The sequence below is a fragment of the Camelina sativa genome, chromosome 7, assembly GCF_000633955.1.
Source record: "Camelina sativa cultivar DH55 chromosome 7, Cs, whole genome shotgun sequence".
NCBI classification, from domain to species: Eukaryota; Viridiplantae; Streptophyta; class Magnoliopsida; order Brassicales; family Brassicaceae; genus Camelina; species Camelina sativa.
Window position 1 is genome coordinate 14,475,161 of NC_025691.1, and position 17,341 is coordinate 14,492,501.

At 32.6% G+C, this 17,341-nt stretch overlaps 2 protein-coding genes and 2 long non-coding RNA genes across 5 annotated transcripts; 1 reads left to right on the top strand and 3 right to left on the bottom strand.

Annotated features, from left to right (window-relative positions):
• LOC104704619 lies at positions 4,908–6,822 on the top strand. The gene is made up of 3 exons (XR_002032631.1): positions 4,908–5,350; positions 5,431–5,617; positions 6,703–6,822. It is a non-coding gene; the product is annotated as an uncharacterized LOC104704619 (long non-coding RNA).
• Positions 7,441–8,769, bottom strand: LOC104701164 (NDR1/HIN1-Like protein 3-like). The gene is made up of 2 exons (XM_010416810.2): positions 8,220–8,769; positions 7,441–7,930 (listed from the first exon to the last, which is right to left on the bottom strand). Exons 1-2 carry the CDS (start codon positions 8,686–8,688, stop codon positions 7,635–7,637), a joined length of 765 nt encoding a protein of 254 aa, XP_010415112.1. The 5' UTR covers positions 8,689–8,769; the 3' UTR covers positions 7,441–7,634.
• LOC109124766 (sm-like protein LSM8) lies at positions 11,807–14,168 on the bottom strand. Of its 2 annotated transcripts, none has more exons than XM_010416812.2 (6): positions 14,048–14,168; positions 13,718–13,780; positions 13,566–13,606; positions 13,457–13,487; positions 12,255–12,309; positions 11,807–12,163 (listed from the first exon to the last, which is right to left on the bottom strand). In XM_010416812.2, exons 2-6 carry the CDS (start codon positions 13,752–13,754, stop codon positions 12,073–12,075), a joined length of 255 nt encoding a protein of 84 aa, XP_010415114.1. In that variant the 5' UTR covers positions 13,755–13,780; positions 14,048–14,168; the 3' UTR covers positions 11,807–12,072. The 2 variants fall into 2 exon arrangements, with proteins under 2 accessions (XP_010415114.1, XP_010415113.1); XM_010416811.2 differs by having other exon boundaries at positions 12,255–12,307; positions 13,413–13,487.
• LOC104701167 lies at positions 15,854–17,118 on the bottom strand. Its single transcript, XR_753768.2, has 2 exons — positions 16,659–17,118; positions 15,854–16,159 (listed from the first exon to the last, which is right to left on the bottom strand). It is a non-coding gene; the product is annotated as an uncharacterized LOC104701167 (long non-coding RNA).

A 17,341-nucleotide genomic window follows, 5' to 3' on the forward strand; every position in this document is an offset into this window, starting at 1 on the left:
GTCTCCGTGAGGATGATCAATTGTTAGCTAAGATTCCCGAGGATCTTCAGCCTAAGATGACTTTGGAGGCGAGACCAGTGAGGGTTCTCGAGAGGAGGATCAAGGAACTTCGGAAGAAGAAGATTCCTTTGATGAGAGTCCTTTGGGACTGTGATGGTGTTGAGGAGCAGACTTGGGAGCCTGAGGCAAGGATGAAGGCAAGGTTTAAGAAGTGGTATGAGAAGCAAGCCGCGACTTGAGCTTGTCTAGCCTAGTCCCATCTGTAATCCGTGGCTAAAGCGGAAATGGAGTATTCCAGCCCATCTCTCTTGTTTACTTGGTTGCTTGGGATGGTTGGTTGTGCGACTAAGTAACAAGATGAGGTGGTGCTCGGGGTACAAATTTTTCGTTAAGGCGGGGTTTTTGAGGAAAGTTTCCTGAAATAGAAGTTTTCAAAAGTGGAAAGTTTCCAAAAGTGGAAAGTGGTAAAAGTGGAAAGTTTTATGTGAGTTAAAATTTGTCCATTTTAGCGGAGAGAGCCTTGAAGGGGCTTGTGTGGCCTTAGTGGCGGACTTTTTAGTCATTGTGTGGTATTAGGGGCGGTCTTTCGAGACATTGTGTGGCCTTTGTGGCGGGCTGTTTAGCCAGATGTGTGGCCTTTGTGGCGGGCTGTTTAGCCAGAGTGCTTGTTTAGGCGGTCCGTCGGGACAGATGGTCTTTGTGACGGTCCTGTTTAGGACATTTGTTTGGCCTTGGTGGCGGTCATGTTTAGGACATTTGTTCAGCCTTGGTGGTGGTCCTGTTTAGGACATTTGTTTGGCTTTTGTGGCGGCCCTTGCGGCAGTTAGATGATCCATGTGTGGTCATGAGGTATCCCAGTGAGGGGATATGTGGTTGGCAGGACATTGAGATGTCTTACGCGAGCCACAGGAAGGAAACCTGGATAGAGATAGGACTCATACGTGTTTAGAATTATTTGCTTGCGACTCTTGGGGGACTTAGGTTCTCCTAGTATTGTCATATTCTGTGACTTTGTGGCTTGGGAGTATGGTTGGTATATCGACTTCGGATGACGATCCGGGGGCGCGCTGTAGGGTGGCAACCCGAGAGACAAGTATTGGATTTTTCCTTATATATATTATGGCATGCGGGCCTTGGCCCGATGAGGAGCCAACATTATGGCATGCAGACTTAGGTCTGATGAGGAGCCAATAAAAACTCAAGGTTTAGGCCTATGAGTAAAGGAAAGTCCAAAAGTCGAGAGCAAATAATGCATGGAGCGTGAGTTTATCGCCTAGAGGTGACCTTTCGTAGATCGGTCGGAGGAGTGGGGGCCTGAAGACGGTGGCACGGGAGTCCTTGACTGATGTTTGGTTGAGATTCGAGGACGAATCTATATTGGTGGGGGAGAATTGTAACACCCGTGAACCAAAACTGGGAGTTTTGGAGAAGGGTGTCGATCAACACCAAGGGGGTGTCGGTCGACACCATTGTTCTCTGGTTCGACCAATTCGATTTAATTATCGATTTGGACCAGTTTGATTTAGGAAAAACCATTGAACTGAGTTTTTAAAGGGAGAAAACGACCTAGGTCGTGTTTTTGTTTTGTCTCACGCCGTTTTTGAGAAAAACAAAAGAGAGAAAAGTGTTTTGAGGTTCTAGAGAGAGATTGGGAGATTTCCTTGCTGTTCTTGAGAGATCCAAGGCTGGGAAGGAGTTAGAAGCTTGCTACAAAGGTTGGATTCGTTGCTGTTGGTCTGAATCTTCCTGCAAAGAGGTGAGTGCATGACCATGGCTAATCTAAGCCTTTGATGTCCTTGTTCTTGCTTGTTTGTTGTTGTTTTGTGTGTTTTTCTTGCTGGGATTGGTAGCTACAGGTTCCTAAGGATGCATTTGGCCGGGGATTTGAGTATTGGATGATTTGGAAGAGGTTGGGAAGCGAGATTCGACTCTTGGCTTCGAGCGGATCGTGGTTGCAGAGGGAGTGTCGATCGACACCACTTGGTGTCGGTCGACACCAGCAAATTAGGCATCGATCGACACTGTGGGGTAGTGTCCGTCGACACCAAGTCCAGTGTCGGTCGACACCTCCCTTCCAGCGAGATGATGTTTGATTTCCTGGTTTGTTTGTCTTGTTTGTTTATTGTTTAGAACATTGGTATCATTGTTGCTTGTGTGTATAGCCCAGTAGATGGGAGGATTGCCTCACTGAGTGTTTATCAAATACTCATGCATCTCAATTTGTGTTTGTGGTGCAGGTAAAGGCAAAGNAGGTAATCGTGGAATCAAGGCGATGAAGAGGAGGATGTTCTAGGGACTCGATTGTATGTTGTCTGGCGTTGCTAGGTTGCTAGAGTTGGGTCATTAGAAACGTTGTTTAGGTTGCCGGTTTCATGATTTATGATGTTTGATTATTGGATTGATGTTATGGATTATTATTGGTTATTTTATTATTGGATATTTATTGGTATTGTTATTTCCGCTGTTGGTTGTGGTTGTAGATATGTGGTTAGTGGGTATGAGACCACTACTTGTAGTTATTTATTATTATTATTATTATTATTATTATTATTATTATTTATTATTTATTATTATTAAAAAAAACGGGTTGGGTCGGGTCGTTTCACAAGCAAACAACACAAACAGCCACAAACAAGCTAAACAAGGGATTCTCAGACTTAGATCAGCCATGGTCATGCACTCACCTCTTTTACAGAAAGTCTCTGAGCCAAACTGACAAATCCAACACCTTGGAAGGCTTCTCCTTCGTTTCTAACTCTAGATCTCCACTCCACATGAACAGATCTCTCACAACCAGCTAAAAATCTCTCCAAAAAGCCTCCAACTCTCAAGAACACTTTTTCTCTCTTTTCTCTCTAAAAACTATGGAACAACGACAAAATAACACCTTCCAAAACCCTTTTCGTCGACTTCTCACTTAAATAGCCCGGTTCTAAGGTTTCCTCAAACCAAACCGGTCCAAATTGACAATTACGACAAACTCGCCGAACTAGAAATTGCTGGTGTCGATCGACACTACCCTTGGTGTCGATCGACACGCATCCCCAAAATCCCCAATTTGGTTCACGGATGTTATAATTCGGGCCGCCTAAGTTACATTTGTTTGATGTGAGACATGTTTAAGTCCAAACCCTAAATCCCAAAATTATTTTCTTAAATAACAAGGTCAACCATTAACTGAGTGTATGTCTCAGTTTGGATTAAAAATAAACAGGAGAGTAAAACTATATCAAACCAGCAAAATAAAAAATTCCTAGGCCATGAATGGTATGAGTTTTTAAAATGTTTTGTTTTTTACTTTTGGTTTTTGAATATTAGTTTTTAGTTTCTAAATATTTGGTTGTTGATTTTTGTAATTAAAAAGAAAAATAAAATAAAAAATGAAAGAAATAACTAATAACCCACATTGAGAAGAATATAAGAAACCAATAGTATAAGACTAGCTACAACGGGGTAGTTGAATTATTAACATATTAGAAAGAGGAAAAATCATATGTGGGTTTATATATGGGATTTTTGTTAAAAATGCCACGTTTTGAAGAAATCTTTTGGATATACCATTTTTTGAATAATTTGTAGATTTTACCACTTTTGAGAAGAAAAAATATGTATTTTCAGTTTTTTTTAAAATATAATACGTACTTAATACCAAATACTAAACCCTAAGAAAAAATAGAACCGCCTAAACCCAAACATAACAAATAAAACGCATGTTAAATCAAATTTTTGTAACTTAGAAAATGGTAAAATTTATAAACTATTCAAAAAGTGGTAAAATCAACAAAGACCACTCCAAAAATAGTTTTCTCATAATTGATTCTTTATATATGTTGGAAAAAAAAATTCACGACCATAAGACTATGTACAATAGTTTAATTTTTCAACACTCTCTTTTTAACATTTTAACACTCCACATCATCTTCTCTCTCTTCCATCTAATAATTCAACACATATTTTAATTTTAACTTGTACAATGGTTTTATTGAATAAAATTCAATACCTTATGCTATCATTTTTATTTTATATTTTATTTGCTGATAATTATTGATATATAGATAGAAAATAATTTGTATAATTTTGAATGTTAAAATAGTTATTATTGGAATCTATTTCACAAAAAAAAAATATTTAAAGATATAAAATGACATTTTTATCTCCAAATAAATAGAGTGAGATAAAAATAAGTATTTTGACTCATAAGCTGACATGTGGCTTTAATGGTCCCCATTTCAATTTTTACAAAATGTTGAATAAATTCAAAAGAAAATTCATCTTTTTATTTTTTTCAACAACCTCATTGCAACAATTCAACAGCTGAAAAAAAGATTCAATAACCCCATTGTATATGGTCTAAAAACAATGTGGCGCTATGTGAAAATAACATGTGGGCTGTAAGGTACACATACTACACATGAGCTTGAATGTGTTAGAAACTATCATATTTTAAGAAAGTTTTTGGTTTTTCTTGAAAATGAGATAAAATTTTTATATACTAAATTCCCTACTTTTTGGGGAAACCAATATTGTAAAATCATAAATGGCTAGCTATAAAACAGTATTTTGGAAAATTAAAACAAAAATAGTACTTCAAATATAATAAACATGCAAGGTCTTAGGTAGACCATCTCTAATAGTTGCCTCTATATTTTCCTCTAAATATAGAGATTTCTAAAAATAGAGTAGATGTTTACTTCAATGGTTACCTCAATTTCTTACCCTAAAATAAATATTTTAAGTATATACTATTTTTATTTTATTTTTGTTAATTTCTAAGATAACTTTTTACTTGTAAAATGTATAAATTCTATCCACTTATTTTTTCTTAACAAAAAATCCACAAAATTATAATATTATATATTTTCATAATGGTTTTAGAAATGTGAGATTCTTTTCTTTTCTTTTGGTCATTTAATTGTTAGTTTGTCTGATAGTTGATTGAGAAACGTGAGAATCTTACTATCAATTCATCTATAAATAACATCTTTCATTTTTTTCTTTTTCCATTCAATCATTCCAAAATTTAATAGACATATCTTCAACTTCTCTTATTTTCTTAACAATAGAATGTCTCGTTCTTCTGGATATTCTAAAGAAGAAGATAAGTTTTTATGTCAAGTCTATCTAGAAATTTCTCAAGATCCAGTCATGGATCATTACCAATCATCTGATCATTTTTGGGATCGTGTGGTGAAAGCTTTCGAAAACGGAAAAACTGCAACTTGGAGTGAACGTTCAAAAAAATCTCTCCAATGTCGATTTCAAAATATTGAGAGAGCAACAAAAAAAACTAAATGCATGCATCAGACAATGTGAAAACAAACGTCAAAGTGGTGCTTCAAGTGATGATATTGTGAGTACTTTATATGATTTTTCAATTATTTATTGTTGTTTGACTATAAAGTTTTTTTTTTATTTTAAAATTATATGTAGTTCAATCAAGCGAAAGAAATGTTGATGCAAGATTCAAGATTCAAATCTGGTTGGAAATTTGATCATGTATGGAACATTATTAAAGACTTTTAAAAGTTTAAAGATGGTGTCACCCCCGCTAGAAAGATACCAATATCTTCAGAGTCAAAAAATCTTACCCCTGATTCCGTTACACCATTGTTTCCAGGTTTGTTTTCATTTGCTCTAAATTTAGATGAATAAAATGACAGAAATGGCGGATCTTCATCTCAACTATCAAGTGGGGTGAAAAAATTAAAACTAAAAAGAAAAAACGATAATCGAACATCAAATATTATCAAGACTTTAAAAAAAGGGAATAAACAACTTTTGGAGCAACTTAAGAAGACAATTGAACAAAGACAACAATATTTAGAGCTTCAATGTGAGAATTTAGCATTGAAAAAACTTAAAGTAGAAAACAAAATTTTATGTCAAGACTTAAGTTTTATAAAAGATCCAAATATTTGTGCCTATATTCAATATGAGCAAGCAAAAATCTTAAGGAAAAGGATTGATTAACAAGCTCTTTAGGCATCTACTTCATTTGGGTATTTTAATAACTTTATTGGATCCGAAAAGAATTTTCTGGATTATTAAATCACTAATTTATGATGTGTTAAATTTTATTAGGACATTTTTTTATTTGGATTTTCTATTTATACTGAGAGAGTATCCACGTGATAAGCGTGTTTTATATTATATAGCTACTAACAAATTCAATACTACAATTTGAGTAAAAAAGGGAAAAAGGTGAGAAGCTTATTCTCAAAACTTTGGTATTCTAATTAAATAAGAAGAAGAAAAAAACACTAATTATTCTATTTGGTGTAGTGTACTATAAAGTTTGTAAAATATAGTATCTCACCTCGTCTTTCGTAAATAATATTTTAAAAAACATTTACAAAAACACAACCAGCCATATTGATCTTCTTTGATAACACTATCCACACAAAGTACTTTCCTGAAGATTTGATGGTGTGGCTTGTCAATGCTCATTCTTACAACAAGACTTGGGAGTTGGGACTTCTCTATATAGATAAACCTCAGATAGAAAAAAAAACTACTTTGAAAATAGAAAATTCAGAAAAGTAAAAAACATCTATTGAAATAAACACCAAAAAAGCCAAAGGAAAAAATTGCCTAAAATATTTAAAAAAAATCTTAATTAAACTGTCAAAAAAAAAAAAAAATCTTAATTAAACGTTGAACGACTAGTAATCTCATACACCTCACCATTTGATCCTACGACAGAAGGAATTCAAGAGATGACCTTTTCTGCTGAGACTGAGGATTGTTACCATATCTATGTTCATGGCATTGATGGTATGTACCTAAAGTTAATAGAAAATGTCTTTGTGTAGCTCACGCTTGTTGTAGGATGCATGACTTTTCATAAAATATGAACGAGATTTCATAAAGTAAGATTCTAGTCAACTTTCAATATGTCCTACATTTCCTTGAAACCAGTGTGTCTGGCCAAGATGATATTTTGTCTTGTAAAACTTTGGTGCAATACTTTACGAAATCTGAAAATTCACGGTGCAAAGCTCCACAAGAACCTATACAGGCCAAATACGTACGTGGAAAACCTAATATCACCAAACTCATTTGTGTTTTGGTCGCTGGTTTACCGGTCTGTTGTTGAATCTTAGAACATGGCTTCTGATCGAAATGTTTAAAATGGTTATTTATGATTCTCTTGGGGTTAATTAGGTTTGGAGAAACTTTTCAGTTACCTAAAATTAGCCTTGATTAATCAATCCGGCTTGGATTCTGACAAATTCGAACAACTTTATGTGGATTGATTGATTACGTATACTGAGTGAAGGATTGATTTTGAACATAATTACATGCATATTATAATAAATATTGAACTGATGAAGACCATCAAGATAGGCCATATGGTATGAATTATGGATGATTAGTATGAAATTTAAGTCCCACTCCACAATAGCATTTAGCTTTAGCGGTACCTCTTATGAAACAACGTAAATAAACCAATTTTTACCAAACAACTATCTGTAACAACTTGAGAATTTAGATTTAACAAAAAAGAAAACTATGTGTAACAAAAATAAGTAATTTATTATACAACAAAGGTATCAGAATATGAGACATAATAATGTAGTTTAGAGGAGAACTATGTGACTATATATATCTGACAAAATCTCCTCAAAACTGATTTATAACCTGAGTCTAAATTTGCAGCTACTACTTTGAATCTTAATAACATTATTTGTTGCCAAGCTATCAACAAATACACCACATCGGACCAAGAACCTCACCTCGAAGAGCTTTAACTTCCCAAATTTAACCCGAACCGGTTGGTTAACTCTAATTCTCAATGGTATGTTCCCGGTTCTTTGTTGTTGCTCTTCTAATGTTGTCCTTAAACCCAATGCATTCTGAGTTTGGCCAGTCATTTCTACGTATATCACTGTCGTATTTTCATGGCCTTGGTAAAATTTTGGCAACGACCCTATAAAAAAAAATCACAAAAGTTCAGTTAATTTAAAATCTAGAAGAAGATCCGAGTTTCATTTGGTATGCTGTAAACCAACTATAATCAAACAAGAAAACCAGCTAACATAAATAAATTCATTTAGTTTTGAGCTGTTCAATCCGGATAAACCAATATAATCCGACTCTAACCAAAATATTTGGTTCAGGAAAAGAAACCGAAATAAACCAGTTTGAACTGAGATTTTGAAGCCTTAACCTTTAGAAACCGAAAGAAAACAAACCGGAGTAAACCAAAATCGACGTACCATTGCTTAGTTGATGTTCCAAGTACCACACAGTAATCTTGCTCCCATCTTCATAGTAAATCCCAATCTTCTCATTCGGATTCTTAGCGGTTATTGTCACGTTAAAAGCCGTAGTCAAACTCGAGTCTTGGTTAAGTGCAAAACGCGTGAGCTGTAACCGGTCAATAGAGTAATCCGGTAGCTTCGGTTTAAAGACAAGGTAGAGTATACCAATCGTCGCGCCTACAACAACAACAAGTAGCAAGAGAAAGCAAAACGTGTAGCAAAAGCATCTACAACAACAGCTTCTTGATCCTCTCTTCTTTGGAGGAGGCAAAGGCACGAACCGTTGTGGCCCTTGGTTCAAAGGGTCTTTGGAACGGTCTCCTTGTTCTGATCTTGATGAACCACGAGGAACCAAAGGAGCCGTTGGACGTGCCGTTGGGGCTTCTGGGTCGTGGTCCGGATAGATTTTTTGGTGCTGGGACATTCTTGATGACACCAAAGAAGAAGGAGTTTCGTTTGCTGATATTATTTAATTTAGGGGTTAGGGAAATTAAATATAAGGACGTTTGGGTTTTGAAAGTCAATAAGGAAGAACTTTTCAAAGGGGGAGAGACTTATCCCCTATATAATAAAACCGAAGTACATTACATTTTTTATAAACTATATAATAGATATATTTATGATTTTTTATTATAAACTTATGATATAGATGTATTATAATATACGGGTTACTCTGATTTTTGATAAGTAAGGATAGTATGGATTTAATTAATTATAGTAACATATAAATCAATTATAGGTAACATTTAAAAGATAAGGAAATCTCTCAACCTAATTAAAACAAAAATATGTGATTCTTATTTCACATTTATTTTATTTTATATTTAAATTATTTTCATTTTTTATCTAATATATTTAGTTAATAAAATTTATGATTTTTTCTGCATATGATGTAATTTTAATTTTTTAAAACAGATATATATTGCTCAACTGATGAATAAAAAAAATATACAAAATGCCCTACATCACCTAAGAAAACTAGACAAAGATTCAAAGTCATATTAATAAAAAAGAGACCAAAATGATTATGAATACGAACGAGCAGAAACCTTAATTTATCAGGCATTGAAATTAAAATTTTGATGCATTTTATTATGGTTCTTTATTTTAAAAAATTTCAACTTTTAATAACTTTAAAAATTCAAATGTATAACTTTTTAAAAATTTTAAAGATTATTAATATTTAAATTATTAAAAAATTATCTTTTTATAAAAATTTTAAGATATGAATAATATTTAAACTTTACCAGAAGTTCAAATATTGTAAGTATTTCAATTTCTAAAATAATAAAAATTACTCAAACATTTTAAATTTTAATAATATATACGAATTAAAATATCACATGACGGGTTATATGGCAGGACATGTTTGAGTTGATATTAATAGAAAATTAAAATGTCATTAATTCGGTGCTACATGGGTAAAATATCATCTCATTATTTTGTGAACTTTTTAAAGACTTTAAAGATTATTAATATTTCAATTATTAAAACATTTAATTTTTATAACTGTTTAAGATATTAATAATATTTAAACTTTATAAGAAGTTCAAATATTATAAGTAGTTCAATTTCTATAGAAAAAAGAAACTTTATTAAAACATTTTAAATTTTAAAAATATATTTAGATTTTTATGAAGTTTTTTCTGTGGTGTACAACAAATTAACATATCACACAACGGGTTATATGACTATACATATTTGAGTAGATATTAATAGAAACTTAAAATTATCATTAATTCGGTGCTACATGGATAAAATATCATCTCATTATTTTGTTAAAAATATAAATATTAGATTAATAGATGTATCTAATTAAATCGATTAATTAATACTGTAACAAAATAATTAATATGCGGTATAGTGTAGGTTAAGTCATATAATTAACAATCAAAATACAATATATAATTTTAAGAACTAAACAAATCAAATAAAATTAATAAACAGAAATTAATGTTTTTATCAAATAACTTAAACTGCAGTTTACCACGGGTCAAAATCTAAATCTACTAGAATAGATCTTACAAAATAGATGTTATTTTCATAAGTTATATTCAACATATGATTTCATGGCATATTGTTTGAGTAAAAAAAATAATTTTAAACAAATAAAATAATCATATATATATATATAACACTTTAAATAAAAATTACAAAATAAATAAAAGAAATATTAACATGTGCTCTAGCACGGATCCAATTCTAGTCTATTTAACTTATGTAAGGTTTTAATTTTGTTTATATTGAGATATTATGAAAAACGAGAAGACTCGTTTCCATACAGCATGTCACACCTGTAATGTGCATTTGCGTGTGTGTTGAGGCAGCGGTCTTTTATGGAAATTGAAATTGATGTGAATCCATCAAATAAATAAAAAAATCTTAGTAGGTGAACTTGTATACGTGTAATGTAGATGAAAAAAAAATATAACGGCTTTCAAGAAAACAATTCATACGTCATCAAATAATGACAAAAATATAGTCATCATAGATATTGTTCCTTTTCAAATGATTATTTTATTTTTCCTAATCTCTTTTGCTCTTTATGCCTTTTTGTTGTTTTGTTAGTATCTAAAAAAAATAAAAAAAATTTGGTTTTAACGTTAAGATGTTCTTTCATCTATACAGTTTCTACTCAATATCATCTTTATATTCTCGAAATATGTTTTTATATATAATATAATTTTCTTAGTTGTATCTCTTAGTCAACAAAACAAAATCACACATCTACGTTTGATCAAACAGTTTTTAAAATTAGTGCTTTTGATAATTAGATCGGATACCTTGATTCTGATTTCTGAGTATGTTGTAAAGTAAGATATCAATTTTTGTTGACCTAATCTTCCTTGACTAAATGCAGCAGTGTTCTCATGCATTCCGTCACGGTTCTTTTTATTTATTTAATTTCCTAACATGCCACTAGATTTTCTTCCGAACAATTATTATTAATTTTTTGATTAAATTTTAAAATTCATTGATAAAGGTTGTTATAATGGAGACTAACAAAACAATTAATCTTGTGATAGAGAAAGGAATCCATCTTATTGATTTTTATTTTTTTCTTGACGGGTATAAATCAGAACATTTCAACGAATATTTCTAGAAGACTATTCTTCTGCTCGTCATATCAAAAACTATTTCCAATTGGTCCTTTATTGCGTATTTGAAAGGTTGTTCGTATATTTCGTTGGATTTTTAACCTCGCTTAAAAGTTTGGAATCAGATTCAGAAGCTTCTTAAGAGCTACACTACAAAAACGTGACAATTGCCTATATTTAAATTTTAAACATATCTTTGTGTCACATACAACCTTACATCTTACATGAGGAATAATAAGTCTAGAGGAGCCTTGTTTGGTTTGGACATGTTCAGATGGATCCTTCTGATTACACAAGTGGTGTAGGATGTGTTCTTCGATTTCATGATGGGACGATGACATACCTCATGTCATGAAACCAAGCCGACGAGTGGGATGTTTACTTCACATCGAATGAATAACCGACATATAACGTTTTTATGGAGTTTGTATGTGACAAGCGATAAGGTTCCAATTTAGTTTCAGCGTACAACTTTACTTCGACCTTGAATCCGATAGCATCTGGTTTCACTTACTACATAGAAATTTCAAAGCAAACAAGAGATCTTTCAAGACGAAAACGTTAGAAATAGAAATATCATATAGCCTTTGTCCTTATGATACACAAAAACAGACAACTCCCCAGACATGACATCAAAAACAAGCTATCCAAATTGTTTACAATCAAATCTTCTCTTTGTTTTAGGCTTTCTCACCATGACTAGTTTTCAATCAATGCACGACGGGTTTCAAAGGATGAGCTCTCAGGTTTGATAAGTCCAGACTTGCATCAAGCTCCTCGTCCAGCTCCCCAATAACACCTCTGATAAAATAAAATAAAAACAATTGCAGTGTTAGAATATTTCCTATGCTTGGCCAAGAAAGAAAAAGAAAAATACGAGGATGAGATTTACATGTTGTCGCCTCTGATAATGAACAAACCCAACACATGCTGTTGTACCCCTTCCTGAAATATCAAGACAAGTAAACCACTAACACATCAAAAGATCTTACCCTGAAGAGACAGAGAGAGTGTGTGTGAAAAATATAGTAAGAGGTCTCGATGCTAAGTGAAAAACTTAAGGGTGGTTTAAAAGCGACTTTGTTCATATTTTGAATCCACCAGACACTAATGGAAGTCAATAATAAGAAACTAAAGATGCAACATGTTTTAGACCCAAACAACATATAAGGTATAACCAAAAGAGTTTTCTCCAAGTATCCATCATTTTAACAGAAGCATCTCTATATCCAAGCCAAAAAGATCCATGGATGGGCCCTGACGAATACTAATCCCTTCCAATAACATTGGCCTAATCGAGTATTGACATGGACACACTCTTGTGCACACAAGAAAACAGAAAGGAATTGTACCTTTAAGCATCTTTATGTAAACAAAAGTAAATTATGCATAATTACACACTGCCAGTAAAGATTTGACTCACATAGAAGTATCTAAAGCTTTAGTTAAATGCAATCACAATCTCTTCATTTCAATCATATAACATTTGATAAATTAATAGTACTAAATCTATTTCAGTGTATGCACCATGTAGTAAATATATCCACGGTATCTGATATAAATTCTTTCATTCAGAGGCCAATTATTTATTTATCCACTCTCACGTCTCACTACTCAAAGTACTATAGTGATCAGCCAATCTTAAATGTTAGACTATGTTTGTACCTCAATAGATGGCACAACACAAAATAAACCAAGCAATGACTCAATGTACATTATTAGCAAGAAAGTACTACCAATTTAAACGTCCAGACAAAGAAAAATGCTCTGACAATGAATACAAGTTAAATTAGCATCCTAGTGAGCTTGCATCTCGTTTGTTCTAATTCTAATGCGATCACTAAAGACACAATATGGAGATATCAAGAGCTCTGCAACATCAATAGAAACCTCATGAAAATGACTCCACGGTTAGATTAGATGTAGCCACTTAAAAGATCCAAGCCATTAAACATTGGGGTGAACAAGGTCATAATAAAAAAAAACTTGCAGAAACTAGTATTTGCAGCCATTCAATTTGGTACTTTAAAACAGAAACCAGAAGCCTAACCTTTGTGGAAAACACACGCTCATGAGATTCATCAAGGATTATATTTGTAGCTTGGTCAAAACCTTTAAGATATCCCTGAAAATTTAAACATCCGCATTGCTCTCTTTGCTTATATATTTCGATACAACACACAAGAAGAGAAAATAAACATACCACAATGTTGCGTCCATCATTTGTAATCACCGATATATACTCTGCAACACCAACCAAAAGATAAGATTTTTATACAATTCATGCAATAACGCATCACTAAACCAATCTAGAATGTTGCTTGATGGAAGAAAAAAAAAAAAAGGGCAACTTACGATCAACAAGAGACTCGAGTCCAGTAGCTGTCGCCATACTAACAGTCCAGAGAACAATATGACCTGAAAGGGTTTCTAAAATATTAGACTAGGAATTTCATCGAACAGTTGGTGGGCATTATAGATAACAAACATAGCTCTACAGATTTTATCACCAAACTTGACATGAACCCAGAATTAAGAGAAACAAGAGATCAACCCAGCGTAATTCGACCCAAATCAGAGAAGAACCAAGTATAAAATTGGTTCTGGTTCCTGGGAATTATTACATCGAAGGGTTCCAAAGTATTCGAAAATGAGGAAGACGAAAGATAGAAAAAAAGCTCTAACCTTTACTGCTTCTAAATCAAAACCCAGTTGCTTAGCAGAGCTTTCTGATTCGTAAAGCCCTAAAAAAAACCTTCTCACTGCTTTCAGAGAACTCCTCGGCTGTGTTTTTTTGCCTTAGAATTAGATGTATAGGTTTTAAGGGAAATTGCTCAAAGAAACAATCAAACCGAACCAACATTTTATCCGGTTTAATTCGACAATTTTTGCCTAAACCGAAATTCAGAGATTATCGACCCGAACCAAACCGGTTTAACCCACTCAAAAATTATGTTCCCCCACAAAATTGTCATAACATGAAGAAGAGTTTATCAAAGAGGTATTAGTAATTTTAGTACGTTTTCAGAAAAATATCCTACTATATTTAACTGAGAAGTACAAATATGAAACTAACCTTAAAATGTGTAAAAAATTACATTCAATTGCCACTAGAAAAATTGAATTAAGATTAATTAATTAGATAACACTGAAGATCAAAAATAAAAAAATCTAGAAAAGTAAAAAATATATTCAAATCAAAACTAATTTGTACATGAAAAAAAAATTAACAGCTTACGTTTTTTAAAAAATACAGATAATTATTAGTTAAAAAAACTTATTTTCTCTCTCTAATAAAATTATGGACGAAAATTAATAATATTTTTAAAAAAAAATATAAACTAATCAAAATTTCAAAAACTAAAATTTTATATCCAAGTAACAACAAAATTATTTTTAATAACTAGATTTCGAAGATTTTATAAGATTTCAAATTATGATTCTCCTATCATCTTTCTAATATTTTATGTACAAATTGTTTGGAATTTTCATATAATACTTATGATTAATAAATATGCAGAATTTTTTCCGCATATGTTGTGATTTGAATTTTTAAAAACGAAGATATATTACTCTTTTTTTAATGTAAAAAATATATTACTCAATCTATGAAAATAAATGATTGTTTTAATTTCTATATTAGCGGGTTGGTAAAAATAAATTTAGATAGTTGATAAATTAATAAATTTTATTTGCTCACAATTATAATATTAAAATTACTACTTCATATTTCACAAAATATTGATGCAAATACAACAAACAAATAATATAAAACTATAATATACATCAAAAAGTAAAATACTATAATATTCTAAAATAATTAGTATTAAAAAAACATATATAGATTTATAGAACAATTAAAAATAAATATTATCTCAAACAAAATAATTTTTAAAAAGAAATATAACAATAATTTTTCTAATTATATTATAATTTTTTAAAAAACGTTGATTCGTGCTTTAAACACGAGATATCTCCTAGTTAAGTATTAAGTATGTTTACTATTTACAATGTGATAATTAGATGTGGGACCATCTGTGAGATAGAAAAATAAGTCATGGGGAGTTGGGGACCATTAGACCAGAGTAACTCTCCTAATTTACTTACATATTAATTAATTATATAATTAATATTAAATTAATTAAAGCAATCATAAGAGAACTTTAGCAAAATCATCTCTCCACAATAGAATTCAAAAAGGTTGCTCAATCATTTAAATAATATTTTTTTTAATTTATGTTTATTAATTATCAAACTTTAATAATCTAAAATGACAAAACAATTATTAAACATATTTTACAAACTATGAAAATGAAGAAAATGAATTGATATTTTAACATATTTTACAAACTATGAAAATGAAAACTTTAATAGTCATTTCGAAACATTTTAACAATGAATTGAGAAAGGTGACGATATATATATATATATATATATACAATGATTTGTATCACATCATAAACTATGAAAATGAAGAAAATGCACCTAGTGGATAATAAATTATTACCTTAACTAGAATTTGTATTACACATATTCGGCCGTTGAATACCAAACTCAGAAGAACTGTTATTATACTAATTTAATCACCAACAAGATTACAGCAAAATGCTTTTGAGTTCCATCAACCTATGCCATCTTCTATGAATTTCGAGGATTCCTATGTTTGATCCACGGTCAGAGCATTTTGTGCGGGTCAAAGATTTTACTTTGGCCTTAGAGGAAGTGTAGTTCATTCATCTCTGTCAAATTACCCGAGAGCACAAGGTGGACGCTTGGTGGAAAGGTGTAAGGTATTGGCTGTGAGACAGGGAAACAATCAACTTAACATCAAAAATGGCCAGCTTCAAAGGGAAATGCTCCGAGATCAATAAAGTGAAGAACATTAATGGTTTATACGTTTAAATCTTTTAATCTTAATTTGTTCCATTACTAGCTCTGCTCTGCTATAGTATTAACTCAGTTTCTTAACATGATGCAAGGACAAGGTATTCTTAACATGAAACTCTTCCAACAAACAACCACTAAGAAATACAAATAAACTATGATATCATCAGCGAGCTTGAAAATGCTCAATCAATGGAAACATCCAGATCAATAATAGCCTACACAAGCCGTGAAAACATGAATATCACAATAGGATCTGACAACCTAAACAACAAAACTAAATTCTAGAGTAACAGAGAACATAACAACTTGTAATCCTCTTTCTTCATCTTATAACTCATTCCAAACACATGGAGCCAAGTGGTTAAGTAAATTGGATCGTGGTGTGAGTGAGAGAGATGATTAGACATACTAGTGTGGCTCTCTAGCGTCGAATCAAGCGGCGGATGAGCTCCGTAACGGTGGTGATCCGGCGGGTAGGGTTCGTTGGAAGAGTGATGACCGACATGGCTCACATGACCAAACGGAGGCGACGGTTCCGGAGCATCAAAGTAAGGCGGCGGTGCCGGAGCTTCGAAGTAAGGCGGTGTTTCCGGAGCTCCGAAGTAAGGCGGAGGAACGTGAGGCTCGAATTGAGGTTCCGATCGGTAAAGCGGAGGCGCGTAAAGATCGAAAGGAGGTTGTGACTGGTAAAGGCCATGGGGTTGTGGTGGAGCATCGGGGAAATTGTTGCCCGGCGGTGGTCCCCCAAAGTTTTAAGGATCTTCATCGCCGTCGTCGCGTTGGTGGTGGTAGTGTTCCATTGATTTTTTCTGATTTCAGAACAATCGCTTGTTCTCTCGCCGCTTCATTGGACAGAGAAGAGAGAGAAAGTCGGGAAGAAAGAAGAAGAAAATGGCGAAGAAAAAAAAATTACCTTTTATATTTACGAGCTAACCAATGAAAAAACGCCACGTAGCGTTTTTAAGGGGTTGTTTCATATGCTTCCCATAGTAACGATTCTCTCTTCTTTGGACCCATTAATGGGTTTTTTATTCAATAATTGGGCCTTCTTTGGACCCATTAATGGGTTTTTTATTCAATAATTGGGCCTTC

What these genes read in the sequence shown, in the direction of transcription:
- LOC104701164 (XM_010416810.2), bottom strand. Translation starts at nt 8,688, where the DNA reads ATGTCCCAGCACCAAAAAATCTATCCGGACCACGACCCAGAAGCCCCA. An exon ending in GGAACATCAACTAAGCAATG is followed by an intron (nt 7,931 to 8,219) that starts GTACGTCGATTT and finishes TTTTTTTTATAG; the next exon opens with GGTCGTTGCCAAAATTTTAC.
- LOC109124766 (XM_010416811.2), bottom strand. Translation starts at nt 13,754, where the DNA reads ATGGCGACAGCTACTGGACTCGAGTCTCTTGTTGATC. An exon ending in ACTCGAGTCTCTTGTTGATC is followed by an intron (nt 13,607 to 13,717) that starts GTAAGTTGCCCT and finishes TTGGTGTTGCAG; the next exon opens with AGTATATATCGGTGATTACA. An exon ending in AGCGTGTGTTTTCCACAAAG is followed by an intron (nt 12,308 to 13,412) that starts GTTAGGCTTCTG and finishes TTGATATTTCAG; the next exon opens with GAAGGGGTACAACAGCATGT.